We start from the raw sequence: 24,879 nt of genomic DNA on the forward strand, positions 1-24,879 counted from the left end.
CTACATAAATCGCCAAGGCAGAGTACGCTCCCTCCACATGTCACAGCTCACCCGTCGTCTCCTCCTTTGGAGTCAGCAGCGGCTCAAGTCACTGCGCGCCACTCACATCCCTGGCAACCTCAATGTGATAGCGGACGTGCTGTTAAGACAAAGCTTGCCCAGCGGAGAGTGGAGGCTCCACCCCCAGTCGGTCCAGCTGATCTGGGACCGGTTCGGCAAGGCCCAGGTAGACCTGTTTGCCTCCCAAGAACCTCCCACTGCCCAATCTGGTATGCTCAGACAGAGGCTCCCCTCGGGGCAGATGCGTTGGCTCACAGCTGGCCCTCGGGGCTGCGCAAGTACACATTTCCCCCAGTGAGCCTTCTTGCACAGGTGCAAGTCATGCTCCTCGTGACAGCCCCTCTCTGGCGAATTCCCCTGAGGAAGGACCTTCTTTCTCAGGGACGGGGCACGCTCTGGCACCCGCATCCAGACCTCTGCAACCTCCACGTCTGGCCCCTGGACGTGATGCGGAAGATCTAGCTGGCCTACCACCGACTGTCATAGATACTATCAACCAAGCCAGAGCCCCCTCGACCAGGCATCTTTATGCCCTAAAGTGGCGTCTGTTCGCGAACTGGTGTTCTTCCGGAGCCGAAGACCCACAGAAGTGCGTGGTTAGGTCAGTGCTCATGTTTCTACAGGAGAGGCTGGAGAGGAGGCTGTCCCCTCCACCCTCAAGGTGTATGTCGCCGCCATCGCGGCTCACCATGACACGATAGACGGCAAGTCTCTTGGTAAGCACAACTTAATTGTCAGGTTCCTCAAAGGTGCCCGGAGGCTAACTCCCTCCCGGCCTAACCTATTTCCCTCCTGGGATCTCTCGGTCGTCCTCACGGGCCTCCGGAGACCCCCCTTCGAGCCACTAGATTCAGCTGGACTCAGGGCCCTCTCTCTCAAGACTGCCCTGCTGATCGCGCTCGCCTCCATCAAGAGGGTCGGGGACCTGCAAGCATTCTCTGTTAGCGGCACTTGCCTGGAGTTCGGTCCAGCAGACACATACGTGATCCTAAGACCGCGACCGGGCTATGTGCCCAAGGTTCCTACCACACCCTTCAGAGATCAGGTAGTGAACCTGCAAGCGCTGCCCTGGGAAGAGGCAGACCCAATCCTTTCGTTGCTGTGTCCAGTACGTGCTTTGCGTATCTATCTGGACCGCACACAGAGCACCAGACGCTCTGAGCAGCTCTTTGTCTGCTTCGGGGGACAGCGGGAAGGGAACGCTGTCTCCAAACAGAGGCTTTCCCACTGGGTTGTCGACGCCATTTCATTGGCTTATCACACCCAGGCCGTGCCCCCCCCCCTTTGCGGGTCCGAGCTCACTCCACTAGGGGTGCTGCGTCCTCATGGGCACTGGCCAGGGGTACCTCCCTAGCAGACATCTGCAGAGCAGCAGGGTGGGCAACACCTAACACTTTCTCGAGGTTTTACAACCTCCGTGTTGAGTCAGTATCATCCCGTGTTTTCTCAGGTCCGAGCCCATAGAACTCAGTAACACGCTGACGTTCTGGCCGGGTGAATCGCTTGCGCCTAGCGCCCTTTCCCTCAGCCGAGGTAAAATAGTGCGCCTCCGTTCCCAGGAGACCCCATCTTCGGGTCGCTGGTTGACTCGGGTCGGAACTCGCCGACCCAAGCCACTACGGGTACCCCAAGGCTACCCTGTACTGGAATAGGTGCTCCACAGGTAAGGCCTCGTGCTCGGACTCCCCCTGTGGGTAATTCCGCAGTACTGTCCCCTCACGAGCGGACCCCCGTGTCTCCCTTAGGCAGTTACAGCTGCCTCGGTCGCCGTGCTGTATGCTTCCCCCCTCTACGAGGCTGGATCTACCACCGCACCAACTTTTCCACATAGGTCCTAACAGGCCATGTAATGCATTTGCCACTCTTTGCCTCCCCTGCCGGGTAGGTGTTGCCTCCGCATGGTCTTCTCCCCCTGAAAGAAGGGCTAAGACCCCCTTCCCTCAATGTGTGTAAGGGCCCCGGCCGTAGTTGCTCTATGCGAGAAACATAGAGAGAAAAGAGGCCCAGCCAGGCTGGCCCGTTCCCAGGTTGGCGGCCATCACCTTGTTCCCCCCTCCAAGGTAACGAAAAGGATTCTGATGGCTTGAATGGGGCATTGGGGAAGGGTACGTGCAGTCTGATACATTTGGTCATCCTGCACGTAAGAATACCTGCTCGCTCCTGTATCAGCAGTTCACGTACACGGCTCAGCGCATGGCACTTTTATAAGTGGACCCCTGGTGTCGCTTCTCTGACACAACGTGGAGAGAGTGACAGAATGGGAACGTCTAGGTTATGTATGTAACCTCCGTTCCCCGATGGAGGGAACGAGACGTTGTGTCTCGCTGAGCCGAGCTACTGTTGTGGCCAGAAAATTTCCGGCTCCTCAGAAAAATCCTGAATGAACTTCCATATTTGCGGCGCTTAAATACCCGTATGTCCGGGGGCGGGACATGCAAATACCGACTGCCAACTCTCACTGGCCTTTTTTCATAGATCAGAGGTGGATATCGGTGCTCAAGACCCCTAGTGTCGCTTCTCTGACACAACGTCTCGTTCCCTCCATCGGGGAACGGAGGTTACATACGTAACCTAGACGTTTTCAGTGGACATAAAACAATAGAGTCTTTCTCCGTCACTCTCTCTCTGGACTGGCATCTGGCTCGATCTTAAAGCCATCTCCACTCTCACTGCAATGACAAACAACTGTTAGAGACAATCATTGCCAGGTGATGATCCTTACTGTTCTCATGTCCTGATCTCGCTCTTCATTCACAAGCCAGCACTTAATCATGCCCCCACCACCACAGTGTGCTGCCCACAGCTGTCTGCTTTCAGTGATTTACAAGATCAAAGTGTCACTTTGCTGTAAAAATTTACAAGACAGGCATTGTTTGGTGTAAGATATTGCCAGTAGGGAAGTTTGCTAAGGCAAGCATCACTATTACAATTGCTAGGAAATTTTGCATGCAACTCATCCTGCACCGCTTGTGAAACAGGCAGTAATGATGCCTCAAATCATGCAGCTTGTCGAGGATAGATGTGTTATCACTTTTCTAAGTAATAACACTGAAGATATTCAGGTGAAAAAATCCTAGATTTACATTGTCTTTCCATACCTGAGCCATATCTAGAGATCAGAATATCAGACTGACTTTGGGATGGGTTTATTTGTCTTAGATTGCTAAACAACCACCTAGTAATAACTCCGAACACCATAGCAATGCCCTAGCAACCACCCAGAACATCCTAGCAAATACAGAAGAATGTGCAAACAATATTTCAGTACATCTTGGCAAACACATATCAATATTCCTGGCAACCATATGCAACCAGTGTTGGGTGTAATTTACTTAAAAGTAAATAGTAACTGTAATCTAATTTCTTCTAGGTAAAAAAGTAGTGTAACACGTTACATTATAAATTATTGTTATCAGATTGCAGTGACTAACCTTCAGTTAAATTTATTATTCATTGTATTTATACAATTAGTAATTAGTAATTTTTAGTGGATTACTTTTTGAGTCATTTACCTCACACTGCCCACAACACCTGAGCATTGTGTCATTTAAGTTTTGCACGGGCAAACACCACTCATGTTTTCTTTTATAAAAGTCTAGTACTGATATAATACTTTTTGTTTGATTTAACTAAAACAATGGTTTCAACTTTCTTACAGATTAACAGAAAATATGCGACGACTTAGTAAGTTCTCTTTTATTCAATATCTCCCCATTTATTTAATTGGTTGTGTTGAGGTTGAGTCATTAACATACTTCATGCATTCACAAATAGCTTTGTTGCTTTAATATTTTAGCTTTACTTGATATTATTTTTTATTACTTTGTTTCTAGAACGAGGTGCCAGACCGGTGACAAATTTCTTACGGAATCTTTCCGCCTTATCCAACTGGCACTCAGTGTATACGTCAGCGATTGCCTTCATTGTGAGTGGCTATATCAGTATTCCATACTGCATCTTAAATGATCCTTTATTCCTTTTAGACACATGCAGACTTTTTTTTATAGAATTTACTTTGTACCACATTATCAGTATTTTATCTAATTTTATAAACAGTTCATTGATATGGTTCAAAGAATAGATGATGTCAAGTTTTACTATAAGTTATTACATGCATTTTTATAAAACACATGCATGAAAATTATGTCATTTTACAGTATTTAAATTTGGTTTTGCTTGTCTCAAGCACAGTGTTTCCTTGATATTTTAGCAATTTTTTTATTAAAACAAATTGAAAGTAAAGGTAGTATTATGTCTTAGTTATGAAGTTAGCTTAATATCAATAACTGTACCTTATTAAAATAATGTATTGAGGCGAGTCACTACACCACCACGAGGACTTAGAGTGCACTGGGAATTGGGCATTTCAAATTGGGGAGAAAAGGGGAGAGAAAAAAACATTGAAAAATGAACCTATTCTAAATTACAACAAATTTATGAATCTGAGCAGCCAGTATATTTAAAGTGTAAACCTTATGAATGAAAATACTCAGTGTGATTTCAGATCGGACGTTTGCGGTCTCTGTAAACTGTGCACGTCTTGAGCTTGTCAAGTGTAATATTAATTAAGATATGACATCATGTACACTTTCCAATTCTTGAAATGTCTATGTTAATGTATCACATGATTCCCTTGTATTCATTTATAGCATAAACTTGAGCATGATGTTAAATTACTGACCTGAGGTGATTTCACGTCGGAGCTTGTCTATCAGTCTCTTAAAGTTGGCCAAATTTATATTCACATCAGCGGTTAAGGTTTTTAACTAGTTAAGACTTTATTCCGGAAATAAATAAAATGCTCCAAAAAGGTTTAAAGGCTCCATAGAGTTTTCATCTATTCGGAATATTCCTCCTAATGTAAAACAAAGAAATTTAAGTCTTTTTTCCCCTTGTTTTTCTTTAAACTAAACTAAATTTGAGAATGTTAAGTGTTCTTGAGCTATGAAAAAGTGCTGTATAAATGTAACATTATTATTATTATTATTATTATTATTATCTAACTAAATAATGTCCTATCATAAAAAATCCTGATAGATTTACAGGACTTTCACCTGTTTGTAGGCTATATTGATTTTATTTTCATTTATTTTAATGTTTGAATTTGTATTTATTATTCACTTTAAAATGTGTGCTTGACATTTCATATTTAGCTTGACACCTGCTGCCTTCACAATAATGTTATACATGAACAAACAAACACAAATTCTGTATCATGCAGATTAACATCTGAAATACCAACATATTCTACAGTTAATGTAGCATACAAATCCAGCTTCATCTGGTAAGAAAAATAAATAAATTATTATTTAATTATTGTATTATAATAGTAGTATTAATAATAATAATAATAATAATAATTGTTATTATTATTATTAGGCTGTTATTGTAAAAAGGCATACACAAGGCATATTTTATTAATAGAATCTATAAATGTGAGAATAACATTTAAAAATGTTTCGTTTTAGTTTCGCACCACCCACACCCATTTCTGTCCGAATACAGAGACAGATACAGATAATTATGTCATATGAACAGCTTTATTGCCAAGTATGCGTACACATACAAGGAATTAGCTTCCAGTTCACAAACAATACAAAACAGCAACAAGAATAAAAAAATAAATAAAAGTTGAAAAAATAAGTAAATAAATAAAGATTTAATAGAAAATAAAGTATATATAGAATACACAATAAGACGATATATATATATATATATATATACATACGCACATACATATATACACATATACATACATACAAGCATACACACTCGTAGTGCAAATATAAATACAAATCTGTTATATACAGTGCAAGGGAATGCAACAAGAGGATGTTTTGGATATATATATATATATACATACACACATATATATATATTTATATATATACATACACACATACACATATATGTATATATATATACATACACACATACACATACACACACTACAGTTCAAAAGTTTGGTGTCACTTGACTGAAATGATTTCCTTGATCTTAAATATCTTTTGATCTGAAGGTCTATGCTTAAATGTTTTAAATTAATTTTGTAGACAAAAATATGTTTGTGCCAACATATAGCCTACATTTATTTCATTACAAAACTACATTTTATTTTAAAAAAAAAATTGTTTTGAAATGGATGACTGTTTAAAAATCATCTCAGGGTGATTCCTCAAGAAGTTGCTTGAGAAAATGTTCAAGAGTTCATGTCTGCAAATTCTAGGTAAAGGAGTACTACTTTGAAGATGTTAAAATAACACACTTTTGATTTATTTTGGATTTTGTTTAGTCACAACATAATTCCCATTTTTCCATTTATGTTATTCCATAGTTGTGATGAATTTACTATTATTCTAAAATGAATAATAAAGAATGAGTAAGTGACCCTAAACTTTTGAACAGTAGTTTATATATATATATATATATATATATATATATATATATATATATATATATATATACACGATCAGCCACAACATTAAACCACCTGACTAATATTGTGAAGGCCGTCAAAACAGCACCAACCTGCATCTCAAAATAGCATTCACTCAAACCAGCCAGACGGGCTTTCTGTAACTGCTGATCTCCTGGGATTTTCACACACAACAGTCTCTAGAATTTACTCCTAATGATACCAAAAACAAAACACATCCAGTGAGTGGCAGTTCTGTGGATGGAAATGTCTTGTTGATGAGAGAGGCCAATGGAGAATGGTCAGACTGGTTTAAGCTATCTACATTAACTCAGATATCCGCTCTGTACAATTGTGGTGATAAGAATATAATGTTATTCTAAGATGCGGGTTGGTGCTGTTTTGGCGGCATGAGTAGGACCTACACAATATTAGGCATGTGGTTTTAATGTTGTGGCTGATCTGTGTATATACAGTATATAAATGATAGATATCAACCCTGTAACTTTTCTGAAGTCACAGTATATTTCCCAGCATATATTATTAATGTAGCTTGAGATGCCACCATGCATTTTACAGTATTAACACTAAAGGCCAGTCTTGCCCGAAAAATACTTTCAGAACCACCTTTTGTAAAAATGGAAAAAGGCTTCTGTTTGACAGAATGATGTTAAATGATGTTGTTGTTGAGACAGAATTGTGATGTGTACCCTTTTATTTTTCTGTCTCAGATCTATATGAATGCAGCATGGCATGGCTGGGCCATTCCTTTATTTCTTTTTTTAGCCATTCTGAGGTTGTCGTTAAACTACCTTATAGCCAGGTAAAGCAACTTTTCCTTTGAAACAGGAGGAACTCTTAGACAACCGAACAATTACAATTACAGAACAATTACACTGAATTCAATTACATTGAATTTGAAAATGTGTGTGCATTCTGAACATGTTTATTTTGACTTTATAGAAATATAGTTAGTGTACAATAAAAAAAAAAACAGAGAAACATCAAAGAAAATCTCACTTGTGACCAGAATATTTTACTGGGCGTCATTTCAAATCAAACTGTAATTTTTGCCAAATTATGCAAAAAGTGTGAAAATATTTTTTTATGCTTAGAATTTTTAGAATATATATGTAATGTTTGGCATGTAATTCTTTTTCTATAGAGGATGGAGAATTCAGTGGAGTATTGTGCCTGAAGTTTATGAACCTGTGGTAGGAATTATTATTATTTGTATTTTATTTTTTTTAATAAAGAGAATATTTGAAAATGTTTAATATTCTTAGTGCATGACCTGTGCATGTGTGTGTACTTTTCTGAAGTGATTTTCTCTTTCCAGGAACCTCCTAAGGAAGACTTGACTGTGTCTGAAAAGTTTCAGTTAGTTCTTGATGTTGCACAAAAAGCACAGGTATCAATCACAAATATATAAACAATTAAATCAAAAATATTTTCCCTTTTAGAATATAAAGATGCCATCACATTTACACCAGTGAAAAGTTTTTACACTGAGAAGCAAATGTAGCCACTTTAGTGTGTGATATTATATTTCATATAATCTACTTGATCTATTTAAATATCTACATTAAGCGTGCACAGTCAGCACTGAAATTGCGCTGCGTCTTGAGTATTTGGATTTAGTCATCGTCATGCCGTTCCGCGCCTCATTCACAAAACCTTCCTGGTGCAATTTACATCATGCTATTACCACCAGATGACAGCTGGTAGTAAAATATCGACTTTTGTTTTATTTAAAAGAGTCGTTTATGTACATTTTCTATTGATGATATCGGCAGTAATTCATCAAATAATGATCAAATCATGCAGAAGACATTTATCAAGCACACTTTCAGCATGTTTAAGAGATGATTCAAGTGTCTGGATCACAGTGATGCTGTACAGATAACAGTGTGTCCTCCACTATATCACACTCAGAATCATGTTACAAGATTAGTATTGTCCATACAAATTGCATTCAGCAGCGCTTTTATGAACACATTTGCACCGTTGCCTGCTCTGCTTTATTCCTTTAGTGAATTGGGTGCAAAACCAAAGTGCATGCAACAAAAGGGCTCTTTTACTGTGCACAATTCATTCTTAGTGAATTTATTTGATTTAATAAAACCTTTAACTTAACACCTTTTTATGAAAAGGCTTATGCTTAAATTCTTGAAATTAGTTTTGTAGATAAATCTAAGTTATGCCAACATATGAATTAAACAGAACAAAAAAAAGGAGTTAGATCACTATCATAAGGGAAAAGTAAGGATTTTAAAGAATAAAAAATATAAGTTATAGTATTTATATTATTATTATTATTATTATTATTATTATTATTATTATTATTTTAATATTGGTCTATATTCCTATACACTCTCAGGAAAATTGTCCGTCAATGGGGGGTACCCTTGTTTTGGTTACAGATGTGTAAGGCTTTTTTTTGGGTTTTGTTCCCAGAGGAGTAAAATATACAAATGTACCTTTAAAGGTACACACTAGGACGTTAGGATACAATTATGTACCCAAAACAAGTTATACATTTTAACTAGAGGTACAAAAAATGTTCTCTTTGTGGGTAGGCTACCATCCCAGTGACGACCAAACACCGACACCCCAGTAAACTAAACCCTACTTGGAAGAACATTTCATTTAGAATTCATTTTGACCCAAATATAATGAATGTATTTTTTTGCAGAATCTTTTTGGTAAGATGGCAGATGTTTTGGAGAAAATCAAAAAGTACGTTTTTTTAGTTTTTTTTTGTCTTGTTTTTTTACTTTTGCAGCAGCTTACATAGCCGACCTCATTAACTGAAGTAAACTAATGAATGTTATCGTTTGTGTGTGTGTGTGTGTGTGTGTGTGTGTGTGTGTGTGTGTGTGTGTGTCAGTCTGTTCATGTGGGTTCAGCCTGAGATCACTCAGAAGTTGTACATCACTCTGTGGGTGACCTTCATCTCCACCTGCGTCCTTCCGTACAAGCATATGGGCTTTATGATCGGTGAGAATCATAACTCATATTCCCTTCACTACATCAAAACAACAACAAACACACCATGCTGAATGGCTTTACTTTTGGAATGCACAAGGCTGTGTATTTTTTTACAACTGTTGAGTGAATTAATTTGTTTTATCAGTTTAATGGTGTGTGTCTTTTCTCTGGCAGGGCTTTACATGGGCATCAAGTTTTTTGTTATAGACTTCCTGTTTAAGAGCTGTCCCAAACTGAGAGACAAATACGACTCCCCATGCATCATGTGGAACAGCCTGCCCACCGACCCACAGCTGAAAGAACGCAGCAATGCCTCTGTGACACGACGGGTGAGAGAGAACGAGATATATTATAACACCAGTCCCCTAGGTTTTTAACATTGTTTTAAATTTCATGCCTATTAGTTTTTTTTCTCTCTCTTTACTCTTAACAATTGTTCATTTCTTCAGCTATTTAAAGTCTAGAATCAAAATAGATTTCTGTATTCATCTAATAGAATGGCCTCATCAGGCATTCCTTAAAACACTGTAAAGTGTAACAGGCATTGTGAATATGTGTGTAAGTGTGTGATGGGTGTTGCTTCACAGGGTTACGTCAGTGTAGGTCGCTGATGTAACAGTCACATGATCTGTTGTCTCTCTCTCTCTCAGCTGTCTGGGTGTGAGAAGGTATGGACTGTAGTATGCTTCTGATGCCAACAGCTTACCTTACTTTATTTTTTTCCTGTGTAAATGTGTGTGTATATGTGTGTTTGGATCTAGATACATCTTGTGACATTACTTTTATCTGTGCACAAATGGATCCAAATGGCCACGTTGTGACGTGGCTGTAATGTGAGAAAAATAGTATTTTCAAGGACACAAGATGTTTTTTTAGTATATCAGCATATATTCTGGACAATAAATATTGCCATGATGTTCTTACAAATTAAAGAAAAAAAGAAAATCCTAACAGTAATGAGAATGAGATTTATTCGCACAGGCTAGGTAGTAGGTAATGTACATCTAATATTTGCTAATAGCTAATCTACATCTAATGCTAGCTACTACCTAATGTAGATCTAATGCTAGCTAATATCTAATGTTAGCTAATAGCTAATATAGATCTAAAACTAGTTAATAGCTATACATCTAATGCTAGATAATAGCTGATGTACATCTAATGCTAGCTAATAGCTGATGTACATCTAATGGTAGTTAATAGCTAATGTACATCTAATGTTAGCTAAAAGCTAATGTAGATCTAATAGTTAGTTAGTTAACCCTCTGGGATCGACGGACACGCCGGCGAGTCCTGGTGGATATTTTCGTCATTATATCAGAAAGAACTTAAAATACTCCGTCATTTTGGGGCATACAGATAAGTGTAAGACATCAGTAGAGACTATAAAGGGTCTACTTTTATTTGTGTACACTCACAAGAACAACAAAATCTTGTGCTTTTGTAAAATAAAGAAAATAAAAAGTGTGAGCATTCAGCAGTCTCCGTGTTCGCGAGCATATTTCTGAAACACGTCACAAAAATTAACTGAAACTCCGCGAATACTTATCACACAAACGTGAAACATGTCTAAAGAAAGCTTAAGATTTCTACTTTTAAATACATTTAAAACAAATATTCTCCTGCGATGCAATCTGTTTGAAACAAAGCAATGTACGATTTGTACTTGGCTATCTAATTATCTGTAATGTGATCCCACCCACCAGCAGAGCGCGCCATTCATACGCTAATGTGCTGAGGCGATCAATGCAAATGGTAAATGCTCCCAACAGTGAGGTTGTAAACACATTTCATTAATTTTTCTGCTCGTTTGCAATGATACACAGGCGAGAAAGCTCCAGGATAGTATGGAAGAGTTAACATTTTCCTCAGAAGAGCGAAACTCCGATGAACGTTTGTATTTTGAAGAGAGACTTGATCCAGCCGAGGATACAATTTCGGACGAGTAAGTAATTTAGTTTTCATTAGCTGACATGCTATTATATATAAACATGTACATATTTTACTAGTGGGACTGTTTCCAGACTTGCCAGCCAGGATTCAGAGTATTGACATTTGAAATATGACTCCTAATAAGCAAGTTTTAGTTACATGTAAATGTTGTTTTGGCTAAAGCAGGTATTTAAATTGTATGCTGTATAATATAAATATGATATGTAATATGATATAAAAATAATATGACTGTTTAGATTATATTTTATCTAGTGTTTATAATGCCTCATTATCATCAACAAAGCTTGTACTTGCAAATATGTGTTATGGTTAAATTAGTAAAATGCACTTTAAATATGCCCATATTAGAAAATCAGCATATTATAATGATGTAAAGCAGTCAATGGAAAGGAGGAGGCGAGAACCGGCTTAACAATATAAATAATAGTTTTAATGATAAACTTAAAAAGACACAAACACACACATGACGGACATGTCCGTAAACTGTCTCTCTCTCTCCCGCACAATCCTCCGCAATCGGCCTTTATCTCTCTCGGAGGCTTTATTAGCCTGATAAGGGACCGGGTGTGTATAATCACACCCTTCCGCCTTGCCACAAATGATTTCTGAAGGATCATGTGACACTGAAGACCTCAGTAATGATGCTGAAAATTCAGCTTTGATCACAAATTGCATTTTACAATATATTTAAATAGAAAACTGTTCTTTTAAATTGTAAAAAGAGTTCAGAATATCAATGTTGTTTCTGTATTTTGGATCAAATAAATCCAGTCTTGGTGAGCAGTAGAGACTTCTTTTAATGGTAGTGTAGGTCTAAAATTAAGTTAAGTCTTACTTCTTTTAACTTAAAACTTGATTTGGATCATTTAGTCTCCTCACATTCATTCTCTATCCCTCATTGATAGGCCCAGGGGAGGGGGTCTTTGTCTCTCATGTGTGAATTACAATGAATATTCATGATCATTCATGCCTCTCGCATATTATCTTTCAACACTAAAATTGTCTTACAAAAGTTAAATTACTATATTGTTTTGTTTGAATGAGTGATCAGGATGGTTTTCACATCATTTTGTAGCAGAATTTCTAGGCTACAAGATCCAGTTCTCAAAAGTCTTGTCAATGTTTAGTATGTGTTATATGACCTTATTTCAGTGACTTAAAATTTTAGTTTTTTCAAAAACCATGAATAAATGTTATTTTCTCAAAAATACAAACATGTACATACATGTTGCTCACATATTATTGTAGCCCAGTTTGTGCTGAATACAGTGTTATCAGACGTTAATATGTTTTTAAGCAACTGAAAAAAGCACAAATGTCAAGGCATGTCAAAACTTTTCTAGGGCCCAAAATACCCTCAGACCCCAGAGGATTAATAGCTAAAATAGCTAATGTTAGTTAATCCCTAATATGTATCTAATGTTAGCTAATAGCTAATGTACATTTAATGATAGCAATAGCTAATGTAAATCTAATTTTGTCTTAATAGCTAATGTACATCTAATGTTAGCTAATAGCTAATGTACATCTAATGTTAGCTGATAGCTAATGTACATCTTATGCTTACTTATAGCTAATGTACATCTAATGTTAGCTGATAGCTAATATACATCTTATGCTTACTTATAGCTAATGTGCATCTAATGGAAGCTAATAGCTAATGTACATCTAATGTTAGCTACTAGCTAACATCTAATGTTAGTTCATAGCTAATGTACATCTAATGTTAGCTACTAGATAACATCTAATGTTAGTTCATAGCTAATGTACATCTAATGTTAGCTACTAGCTAACATCTAATGTTAGTTCATAGCTAATGTACACCTAATGCTAGTTTTAAAGCTAATGCACATCTAAAGTAAGCTAATAGCCAGGCCTCGAGTTGAGCGGAGATGCGAGGGGAACTAATAATGCGAGTAAAATATTTTATATTTCATTTTAATGCGTTTGATAAATAACAGACTTTAATTCAGGGCGATTAGACGGTCAGAATTTGATTTCGGCATGTGCCAGATTTCTATAGGTGAACTCCCCCAATCAGATCTGGAGTTGTACAGTTTGGATATATGCTGCCAGGGTGACGCTGTTAGTTACACAATGTGGCAACCTTGAGCGCGTGAGCTCTCTCTCCACTGTGAAAAATGACAGCAGTTTTCTGAAAACACTGGCTGGTGTGTCGGAGTATGCGATGGGTTGACTTGTCCTTCAGTAGTGTTCACATGAAACTTACGCCACAAGTTTTCAAATGTTTCAAAAGTAGTAGATTGGAGTAGAACAAATGTGTGTCTACAGTGGGTGAACGATCTAGAAAAAAAAACCTTTTCATGATCATAATGTGGATTCTTTTTACAAGATTCATCATGAAATACAATTACAGAGCGTAACAGGTGCATATTATGTTCTTTTGTCCTACGGGTCAATGAAGTGACGCTCATATTTGTCCAGATCTATTAAATTAATAATACATAAACAATTAAATTCTTACAAACCATTTACTTGAATACACCTCATCTATCATGAACATTTTTCAATTGCTGAGTTTAAAGTCATACTGATATTTTTTTCTAAGGTTAAAGTTAAAAATGTCATGTAAACTTTTTTAAATCTCATTAAAAGCTGAAATTTCTGTAAAAAGAAATGTTGGCATGACAAGTACTGGATAATCTTTTATTGTTATTTCTTTAAAAAATAAGCAGTGAAACAATTGTGTTTTAAAATATAATTAAAAACGCTTTTGTCCACCAAATCAAAGTCATTGAGTGTAACCAACATGTAGGTAGTTATTTTGTTGTTTATGTTGACCATAAAACAGAGCGGACACCTTTAGACCCTCAAGACTGAGCATGAAGTTTTAAGAAACATCTGATATTTATTTTGACATTTTAATGAAAAGGTACATTTTGTTAATGTGATGTAACCCTGAGAAAACTTCTTGATATTTAAATAAATAAATAAATAATTTTATCTTACAAAATGTGTTCGAAAACTTTTTGGAAATGAATAAACTGCGTTTGTGTGGAAACAGTTCATCATGTAATGAATTGACTTGCTGGGTGCTAATTTTCTGTATGTTTGCCATGATTTTGTTTTATTTATGAGGACTTTATTTGCAGTTAGCTACAAAAAATAAAATAAAAATTTTTTTAAAAGTAAAGTCAGGAATTTTTATATAATCCAAAATATTGCCCAGTGTTTATGGAAAATAATAATCTGAAAGTTGGCTGGAAAATACTCCAGACTGTTGCAGACCGTCAAGACGGACGGCTCTTGACCTTTCGAATATGGCGAACATGCTCACATATTGCGGTCCATAGGAACAGCATAAGGTGTTTTCTGTAAATAAAGATATCTATGATACAGCTAATGTATGCTAATAGTTAATGTAAAGCTATTTTAGTTCATATCTAATTTAGAGCTAATAGCTAATGTTAGCAAATAACTAACATACAGCTTATGTTGGGCCATTTTGGATCCATTTTCACAGACTATATCTGCGTCTCAATCAACTCCCTAGTTCCCTATGTCGTGAATCAGTATGCATGTAATCAGAATGAATCAGATAAGTATGTGCTCTGAGTGTATACTGTAGATAGTGTACTTCGAGATGACACAGAGTGCAGCTGTAGTTTGGTTTCCTTACAGTTCAGGTGGATCATAATAGAGGTAGACTATAGTAGAATTAGTAGAATGTCCTCCCTGAGGACACTGTTGAAAGTTTGAATGAAAGTATTTTAAGTTTGTGTTCTCATGGAAAACTGCACCGATGGAAAACCATCTGCTCTTGAGTTTGAGTTCAACAATGTAGAGGTCTGCACGGGCCTTATAAATGAAACCCGAACCTTACGTGCATATAAGATTGTGTGACCTGACCCAACCCGAACCCAACGGTACTGTCAGATTTTAAGCCTGAATCCGAACCTGAAATCACTCGCTCTCTTTATATTTTCTTCTCCAAGCAAGTATTGTTGCAATAGGCTGTATTTTATGTAAGCAAAATTTGCAAAAGTATTGTAACAGCAAATAAACACTGTTTAAACAAGTCATGTCTTCCCCTCAGCACACTAAAGCAGAAGGAAACGAAACGTTGCTTACTGTTTATCAAGCATCGAAACTTTGCTTGGAACAGAAAAGTCTGGAATCATATTTAACAGTGTAACAGTTACATGAAGTCCTCTTTGAAGGCAGAACTTCTTCATAATGATGAATATTTGTGACATTTATGCATTTTTTAAACATGAAGTTCTTATGAATTTTGACATTATGTCTAAAACGTGGCAATCCTGCATGAGAGGCCAAAGAAACATTTACATTTATGCATTTGGCAGACGCTTTTATCCAAAGCGACTTACAGTGCAATTATTACAGGGACAATCCCCCCGGAACAACCTGGAGTTAAGTGCCTTGCTCAAGGGCACAATGGTGGTGGCTGTGGGATTTGAACCCTCTGATTCACAGCCCTGTGCTCTAGCCACTACGCCACAACAAGATACGGTGCAACAGTCAAAGACCAGCACGTGTTTATAAAGGAAAACAATAGAAAATTAAGGCAGATGCGCACAAGAACATGTCGCTGTAAATGCCCCCTAACTCGTCCGGTTGCGGTTGTCTGTGAGCAAGAGCAGGTGCGCAAAACAAGTTTTTTTTTACAAACCCCAACCCGATCTGAACCCGAAGTCATGCTTGGAAAAACTCACCCAAACCCAGTGGAGTCTCGGGTTCTGTCGGGCCAAGGTCGGGATGCAGACCACTGCAATGGTGGTTGCTGATATGACATTTACCATGCACTTGAGAACGTTACGCCATTAATAATCTGGCTTACTTATGTGCCAATATATCTCAAAACACCACCTTGCATTAACTTGAAAGCATGACTGTACTATGGATATGAAGGACTGTTTTGAGCTTAGTCAACATGAAATCAAAATTGATCTTATTTGCACATTCCTGTTCTAGTTGTTAAAAATTCATCATTGCACAATATTCCCAGAAACTACTATTCTTAGCTTTATAGTACAACAGTCAGGTTCCAGATGTAAAAATCACATTCATTTTTTCATATGGGAATTGATTACTAATGATAACTTATAAAACTTTAAAAGATAGACATACCATGAGCTCTGAGGTTGTTAATCATTTGTATATACTCCTGTTAAAGCTATCAGTCTGCGTTATTTCAAATTTAAAAATAGTGACTAATGGTTGAATTCCAACAAACCGCTGCAAAAGAGCTCTTCAGCGCCTGCCCACTTCTTTGACGCACTGTGGATGGCACAAGCTGAATATTTTACAATAAACTAAAATATATTGGTTTTTACACTTATAATCAACAACTCTAAATCAATCATTTTGTATTTCTCCATGTTTTTGATTATGTCATTTGCAGTGCTACATGGTATTGTAGTTAGTTTCCTCATTAAAGACCTTGTCTTTTTGTCCAATTTCAAATAGTTTTTTTGCTTGGTATCAAAGTTTGTTATTTTGGTTTACCTGAGAGCTGGTTGGTTTGGTTCATGGCTTAGAACTTTTTTATGAAGGGTTTGATGAAATCCCTATGGTAAATAATTACATCACAAAACAGAAATAAAATGGGTTGCAAAAGACATTTTATGTAGACTTTAATGTTCTGACTTTAATGTTCTGACTGAGAAGATCAGTTGATGTTTCTTCAAGTTGTTGTAGGATTAAACTCCCTCATCTTTGTGTTCAGACTCAGCCGGTGGTGTCACGGTGCAGTTTAGCCACCATCCCGGCTGGAGTGACCCGCGAAGAGGAGAGTGGCCGTTCACACACCACAAAAAAAGGAGCGTTCCATGAGATCTTCAACCTGCCAGAGGACGAGAGACCTCTGTCTGGTGAGAGCTCTCTAACTGACTAATAACACGATTCAATCTCTTTCCACTGTTGCAAAAGAAAGATTGTGTGGTGATGGTTTTGTTTGACTGTTCTTTCAGTATGTGAGAATGGCTGGAGATGTTATCTGATAAATAGAGATAGAAAGATGCCCACCGATTACATTCGCAACGGGATGCTCTACGTCACGGAGAAGTAAGAAACTTGTCAACGGATATCAACAGAAACATTTGCTAAGTATCTGATTGTTGAAGATCATTAACATTGTAATTTAACAGATTAAGAACTTTTGTAATGATCTATTTTAATGCATTAACAGTATAATTCTCTATCCATCAGCTATCTGTGTTTCGAGAGCTCCAGCTCAAGATCAGGCTCTTCAAAGAAGAACAAAGTCATCAAACTGGTGGACATCACAGATATTCAGAAGGTATCTGAGTACATAGACTCTAGTGCTAAAACAACAGAAATTAAAAAATTCAAAGGTTTGCTTTAAATGTTAACATACATCTTTTATACCAGCTTAATATGCAGTCAACTATAAGTATCAAAATAAACTTTATCATATTTGTACTTTTTTGTCTCTGCCTCTTTTATGTTGTGGCCTCTGTGAGCCGGGACATAACATAAATTGGGGGCTCCTCCAGGATGTCGAGTTTTGTGAAAAGAAAAAAAAGACGGATAAATACACCTAATTAAATGTTAATTTGGCTTGCTGCAAACCAGACCTTATACTGATAGTCAAAAGTTGGGCTTTGCAGGACTATTTCCATCATATATATCAATTCATATAATGTATCCGATAAATTAAATAATAATGCTTTTTTCCACAGGTTTCCATATTATGACATTTGGAGGAATTATATTACTTATTATTAGGGCTTGCATGACTACATATGTTTACTAGTGAACTAGCCATCCAGAAAACTAATGGCTAGTGTCAGAAATAATCGATAACTACTTTTCTTTCTTTTTTTTAAATTTATAGTACAAGGTTTTATCAGTTCTGCCAGGGTCTGGAATGGGCATCTCTATAGCTACTCCATCAACACAGAAGGTACGTCATACATTTCATTAGAATGACGTCATCCTCATTAAAATAATCACGCTCTCTTACTTGTTGCTTTGATTAATAACTATTTTGTGTTTCTTTGGACACAAAACAAGCTATACTTCTGTTTTTGGGAGGATCACTAGCATAACACATTTTTAAACCAGTGAAGAAATAAGGCAGCAACACAAATACTTAATATGATTTTATATAAACACAAATTAAAAACAACAAATTAAATCAACATTTGGCACTGAAAAAAAAAAATATATATATATATATATATATATATATATATATATATATATATATAATTTTTACTACATAGAAATGAAATATAGATTTTAAGGGAATCAAAGTATGGTAGCGTACTAACCAGACTGTAAAACCTGTAGCATTAATATACAGGTTCAATATTGCTGAAAGATGACAAAGGTATGAAAGTTTGATAAGTGTAAGAGCCTTATCTAAATCATTTGAAATCTAGTGATGACAAAAATATCTGAACAAATGTCCTTGAACAAACATATAATCCATCCACTTGAGATAGATCCCACCGTAAAGTTAATAATCCACAACATGTAGGTTATCCTGAAATTAAAAACAGCAGTGGAAAATAAAAGTTCAAAAGTAACACCATTACATCCCTCTGTGCATTATGATACAAACGTGATCCACAATGTTGATGTAGATTTTCAATAAACATAAAGAAGTCCTTCTACAAAAATACAAATGAACTCATGTTAAATTCTTAGCTTTGAACTAAACAAAGCTCATAGAATAGAGAACTTATAAGTGCAAGAGCTCTGCTCCTTTACAAATAAATCATAAGCAATATACATTTCTTAAATAATGAAATAAAAACAGCGGCATACTTTCAGTTGAGCTAGCCAGTTGTTTAATCTCCATTCTGTATACAGACTCATCGTAATCTTGGAAGAGACCGAGGTGCTCTTAGCAGTGAGGGATAGAATTGCAACATAAATGAGGCATGGTAACAGGCTGTTACATACCCCTCCCCTTATGGGAAGGCTTGTCATACCCATGGCAAGGCTTTACATTTTGTACATGACATGTATCTTTATGTTCAGGATCATCAAGAAATGAAATAGTATAATTCACAGGACCTAAACATTTTTCAAATTTAGCAGGGCCTTTCCATTTAGCAGACAATTTAGCCATAAACCCGTCATCTGCTTTAAGATAAAGGATGATCTTGGACCCAAACTATCTCCTACCTGGAAATATGTCTGTTTCCGCCTCAGGTCATAATAGTGTTTTTGCTTGGACTGAGCTTGTTCCACATTCTCCTTTACCAGACAAATCAGGCTTTTATGTCTATCTACTACTGGGTAAGTAGAATTGCTAGGATCAGTTGGTCTATGAAGAGCTCTCTCCAGTGGTTCCTTTAGTTTGCATCCTAAAGCAATCTCTGCTAGAGAGTATCCTGTACTTTCATTCCAAGCAGTTTTGATTGCAAATCTGAAATAGACCAAACATCTATCCCACTGTCAGTGTTGATCCTCCACATATGAAGCTATCATCGTCTTCAATGTATGATTGATGCATTCAGTGAGGTTGTTTTGTGGGTGATAGGTAGTAGTTAGCTTTTGAATTACTCCCCATTGCTTACAGACCAAGTTAATGAGATGAGATATAAATTGAGCTCCACGGTCAGACACAAGATGACATGAACACTTTTTCCACTAAGATCCGCACTATTTGTGGTGCTTTAGAAATTTGCAAAGGAAACTGTTCTACCCACTTAGAGCAATAGTCAACTATGACTAGTAGATGTTCATTCTGTTTTGTGCTCTTAGGAAAAGGTCCCATCAGATCTACACCAAGCATATAACCTGGCTATACAACTGAAGTTGACTGTAAATTGACTGTCATGCTTCCTGACAGCTTTGAAAAAGGCTTGTATTTCTGAAAAATCTGACAATTTTTACTGTACTTCCATACGTCTGCTCGTAAACTTAGCCAATAGGCATCTTACAGAAGCCTAAGAAGTGTCTTAATTCGACCGAGGTGACCGCTTAAAGGATTGTCATGAACATATTGTAAGAATTTGACTCGAAGACATGAAGAAATGAATAACTGCAACCTCCTCCCCAACTGACAACCAGGGATGTTATGGAACAAAACAAAAAAATGTCTCGAACATAATGCACCCGCGAGTGATCATGATCTGTCTGGGAATCAGCCTTCTTGCTTAGCTCTTTGATTTCTGGATAATTTTTCTGTACGGTGGCAATGTGAGTCAGATCTACCAGTAGGTTTGCTGAAATTACTGCAGACTTAGTGGCTTTGATCACTGCTAGCATATCTGGGGTTGAAGTGTGTTCCAAGCTTCTGGACAATACATCTGGAACAACATTAGCAACAAGCTCTTTCTGTATCTGACACTGAATTCAAAACCTTGTAAACGGATGGTCCATCGTGTTAGTCTTGAAGATGGCTTAGGATGTTGGATCACCCATGTCAAAAGGTCGCCCTTCCAGGTATGGTCTGAATTTTTCCACAGCCCACACTATAGCTAGACATTCTTTTTCTGACACAGAAGATCTCTGCTCCTCGCAGCAGTCTAGAAGCATAATCTATTACATGCTCTTTTCCTTATGATTCCTGCATTAACTCTGCTCCCAGGCCAATTTCACTAGCATCGGTTTGTACTCTGAATGACTTGCTAAAATCAGGTGGAATTAATACAGGTGCTTGGGTTAGGTCACGCTTGATGTTATCAAAATCTTTTGACATTCTTCAGACCAAGTCCATGTGGCTTTCTTCTGTTTCAGGGCGTGTAATGGAACAGCTTTCTCTGAAGACTTAGGAATTAATCGGTGGTACCAGCCTGATAACCCAAAGAATTTTTGGATGTCCTTGAGGGATTGAGGTACTGGAAACTCACATACTGCAAATACTTTAGATGGATCAGTTTTGACTCCTTCACCCGAGACCATGTGTCCTAAGAAGGTAAGCAATCTTTGAACGACGTTAGAATTCTTTAGGTTCACTGTGAGATCTGCATAATGGAGACAGCTGAACACTTGATTGAGATGTTGTAAACGCTTTTGTTCATTTTCCAAGTATATTACCACATCATCAATGTACACTTGACGATACTTTCCTTTCAATTCTCTGAGTACATACTCCATCAATCTTTGAAATGACGCTGCAGCATTTTTCAGACCGAGATGAAGCCATACAAATGCAATCTTTTGTATAATTTTGGGCTCCGTTTCCACTCGTCAGTAGACACTTTTAAGGTCAAGGGTGCTAAATACTGTCGCTCCATGTAATAATTCTAGGATGTCTTGAATTTGGGGCATGGGATAAGCATCCAGGTGAGTTTTTGTATTTAAACCACAAAAGTCCACACATAATCTTGATTCTCCATCCTTCTTTGGCACTACTACTACTATTGGTGAAGCCCATGGGGAAGCTGAAGGATGGATAATTCTCTTGTCTAACAACTCTGATTGCTGCATCAATAAACTGTTGTTTTTCTATTGACAATCTATAAGCTTTTTATTACACTGGTACTTCATCAGTAGTAATGATGTGATGTCTGACCATATTTAACTGACCGATCTCATGTGTGCAAATTGTTGGCCATTCCAACATCAGTTCTTTCAGAAACACTTTTAACACATTTATTGGTGTCAGCCTTCTGGGTAAGTTAATGTATGGATCGCTGAGTTTCGTCTGACACTGAAGGTGTAGGTACAGCGAGGTACAAATGTATTGTAGAATTAGATTCATGAGACAGATAAGGAAAGGTGATGTCATAATCAGCATCTTCCATATTTGGCAAACTATACTGGGCTCTTAGGCCTGAGACCAGTATAAAACCCATACCTAAAATGATAGGTACAGTCAAATCTGAATCTCTCATTAATGTTCAGTGTCAGGTCCAATTTCCGCCCTTGATGCTCACATTCCCATTCTAACTTTCAGATAGTAGTCTGTCTCTTTCCAATTTGATAGTAAAAAAGAGTGTCCCTTACCAGGTTAGCATTGCTGCTGTCATAGCAGTTGCTTTCAGCAAGATTCTTGAATTAGAGACAACCATTGCTTGGAAATATCTGCTATGCAGAATGATAGGGAGTGTGATTGTCTTAATATCTGGTGGCACAGCATTTTGTACAGACTGCATGACTCTGGTATTAGCATGAGGAGATTTAGGCACATATTCTCTAGAAGATTGAGGCTTCTTTTTTTGTGATTCAGTATTGACTTGACTATATATTTTAGACTCATCAGAATCCCTTTCAATCTGTGTACCTATCCTCACTAGCTCATCCACATCTCTGACAGTTCCTCTGAGTAACCTAGCTAGATGTGGGTTACAATTCCTCAAAATAGCTTAAACAATTTCTCTCTCAGGCATATCTTTGTTCCTTCGTAGGCATACGGCTAGATAATGGAAAGCAAAATCCCTGATTCTTTCTTTTGCACCCTGCTTTCTTTCAAGTAATTCTCTAGCGGCTTCATCTTCATAATCCTCACAAGAAGACTTTTTTAAACTGCCTCCAAGTCTGAACATTCTTCTTCTCTGCCAGCTACCAGTCTTTAGCTGTACCTTTAGGACTTGAGAGAAGCAAGTATCTCATAATCACAGAGAGGTCTGTTAGCAAAGTATTCTTCACATCTCTATGAAAGTAACGGGGTCTTCTTCAATTCACTTCAAATTTGGAAAGTCTAATTTCACAGGTGGATGGTATGACACCATGAAATTACCTTCTCGGATGGGTAATTGATTATGCTGGAAATGGTAGGTTTGACCTTTAACTTTGGATACAGGTAGTGGAACAGAAGGACTTTGATATGGATGTATGGGAGTGGATACTAAAGGCACAAGGGATTTTAGCTTGAACGTCCCATCTTTTTAAACAATCGACCATGGACTGGCCTAAGTCTTGAATATTGAATCTAATTTCTTCTGGATTCTTTCACATTCCCATTCTACATGGTAGTTCAGTCTTTTTCAGTGGCTCTACATTTACTTTCCATTTCAGAACAAGTAACACATTCGCTCACATTCTTAGTGCACTCATCGAAGCGAACTTCATGGTCCTGTTCTTCCTCAGGTTCCAGAGGTGGCAGCAGCAGGAAAGGAAAACCATCAGGATTCTCATCCACAGTCCCTTCATTTTCTACCTCAGAGTCTATGTAAAGTTCACTGAATGTGTTAATCAGTTCTCTTATAGGCTCTCTTCTAGTCAAAAACAGAACAGAAGGAAAATTAAGTTTGGATCCGCACTCATCCTCCTTTTTAGTATTTTGGCTTGCCAAACGTAACAGAGGAATAAACAATGTTTAATAAATGCAATCGTGTTAGTCCATGTTTGGGCACCATTCTATAACCATTTTGTGTTTCTTTGGACACAAAACAAGCAATACATCTGTTTTTGGGAGGATCCCTAGCATTAACACATGTTTACTTAAATACTTAATATGATTTAATTATTTAAGAACAACAAATAAAATCAACATTTGGCACTGAAACTCTTAGCAGTGAGGGATATAATTTCAAAATAAATGAAGCATGGTAACAGGCTTGTGTCTGTTACAGATTAATAACTGAGTAAATACTTAGTTTTTAGTGAACTGTTTTTTGTTTTTTTGTTTTTACATATTTCGCAGCCGCTGGTGTTTGGTGCCATGATTCACAGAGATGAGGCCTTTGAAACGATCTTCACCCAGTACATGAAGATCATGACCACAGCCAACCCTGAGACGTAACTCACCCTGAAGGACATCTCATTTGGTGAAGGGTGGGACTGGTGTTTCCTGCCTCATTCTCTTTAATTGACTGTGATTGGATAATTGTCGTCATCTTATGTGACGGGCAAGAGCTCCAGTACATTCCAGTGAGAGCACTGCATCTCAACAGGGACATTTACAACTGGAGAGATGTGGGCGGCATCTCAGTGTCATGTGATTGTGATCGTTTCCAAAATGTTTTGTACTTTTTGTCTCTCAAAGTGATTTTATGCCATGCCTCTGCCTGGTTTTATGCTGCGAGATATTATGGTGGTGATATACGAATCGTATCGTATAGGAGGGTGTTTAAAAGAATAGTTTACTCAAAAATGAAAATTCTGTAATGGTTTACTCACACTCATGTTTCAAACCTACGCAACTTTCTGTCAAGTTCCACGAATGGAAAAACATCATAAAAGTGTCTTAAAAGTAGTACCAAAGGACTCATGTGATGTTTGTCTTCTGAATCATACGATAGCTTTGTGTGAGGAACTTTTACCTTTGAAATATTCCCCTCCACAGTAACTCTCAAGTCTCATTTGTGTTTGTGAATATTAAAAAATGGCACACGAAGACCGATTCCTCGAGGTTTGGCTTAAATAATGGCAACAGTATGAGTGTTAGTAAATGATGGTAAAATTTGCATTTTTGGGTCAACTATTTTTTAATGCATTTTATTAATAAACAAAAAAAAAGCCTTTTTCATTTTACATTTGTTTACATCATTTCTGTGTGTGCACAAAACACACAAACTTGCTTAATTTTTCCTCTTGTATCACAAGCCCTTTTG

The 24,879-nt window shown here is 37.4% G+C and overlaps 1 protein-coding gene across 1 annotated transcript in view; it reads left to right on the forward strand.

Annotated features, from left to right (window-relative positions):
* gramd4a (GRAM domain containing 4a) overlaps positions 1-24,662 on the forward strand; it is a 111,281-nt gene extending 86,619 nt beyond the window's left edge. The window contains exons 7-19 of the mRNA XM_052120506.1: positions 3,719-3,744; positions 3,894-3,985; positions 7,207-7,298; positions 7,641-7,689; positions 7,815-7,886; positions 9,171-9,214; positions 9,366-9,475; positions 9,641-9,795; positions 17,127-17,271; positions 17,371-17,464; positions 17,609-17,699; positions 18,258-18,326; positions 23,970-24,662. Coding sequence (XP_051976466.1) covers positions 3,719-3,744; positions 3,894-3,985; positions 7,207-7,298; positions 7,641-7,689; positions 7,815-7,886; positions 9,171-9,214; positions 9,366-9,475; positions 9,641-9,795; positions 17,127-17,271; positions 17,371-17,464; positions 17,609-17,699; positions 18,258-18,326; positions 23,970-24,068 — 1,138 coding nt within the window. The 3' untranslated portion in view covers positions 24,069-24,662. The remainder of the gene's footprint in view (positions 1-3,718; positions 3,745-3,893; positions 3,986-7,206; positions 7,299-7,640; positions 7,690-7,814; positions 7,887-9,170; positions 9,215-9,365; positions 9,476-9,640; positions 9,796-17,126; positions 17,272-17,370; positions 17,465-17,608; positions 17,700-18,257; positions 18,327-23,969) is intronic.
* The last annotated feature ends 217 nt before the right edge of the window (positions 24,663-24,879 follow it).

Source organism: Xyrauchen texanus, chromosome 47 (assembly GCF_025860055.1).
Source record: "Xyrauchen texanus isolate HMW12.3.18 chromosome 47, RBS_HiC_50CHRs, whole genome shotgun sequence".
Lineage (NCBI taxonomy): Eukaryota > Metazoa > Chordata > Actinopteri > Cypriniformes > Catostomidae > Xyrauchen > Xyrauchen texanus.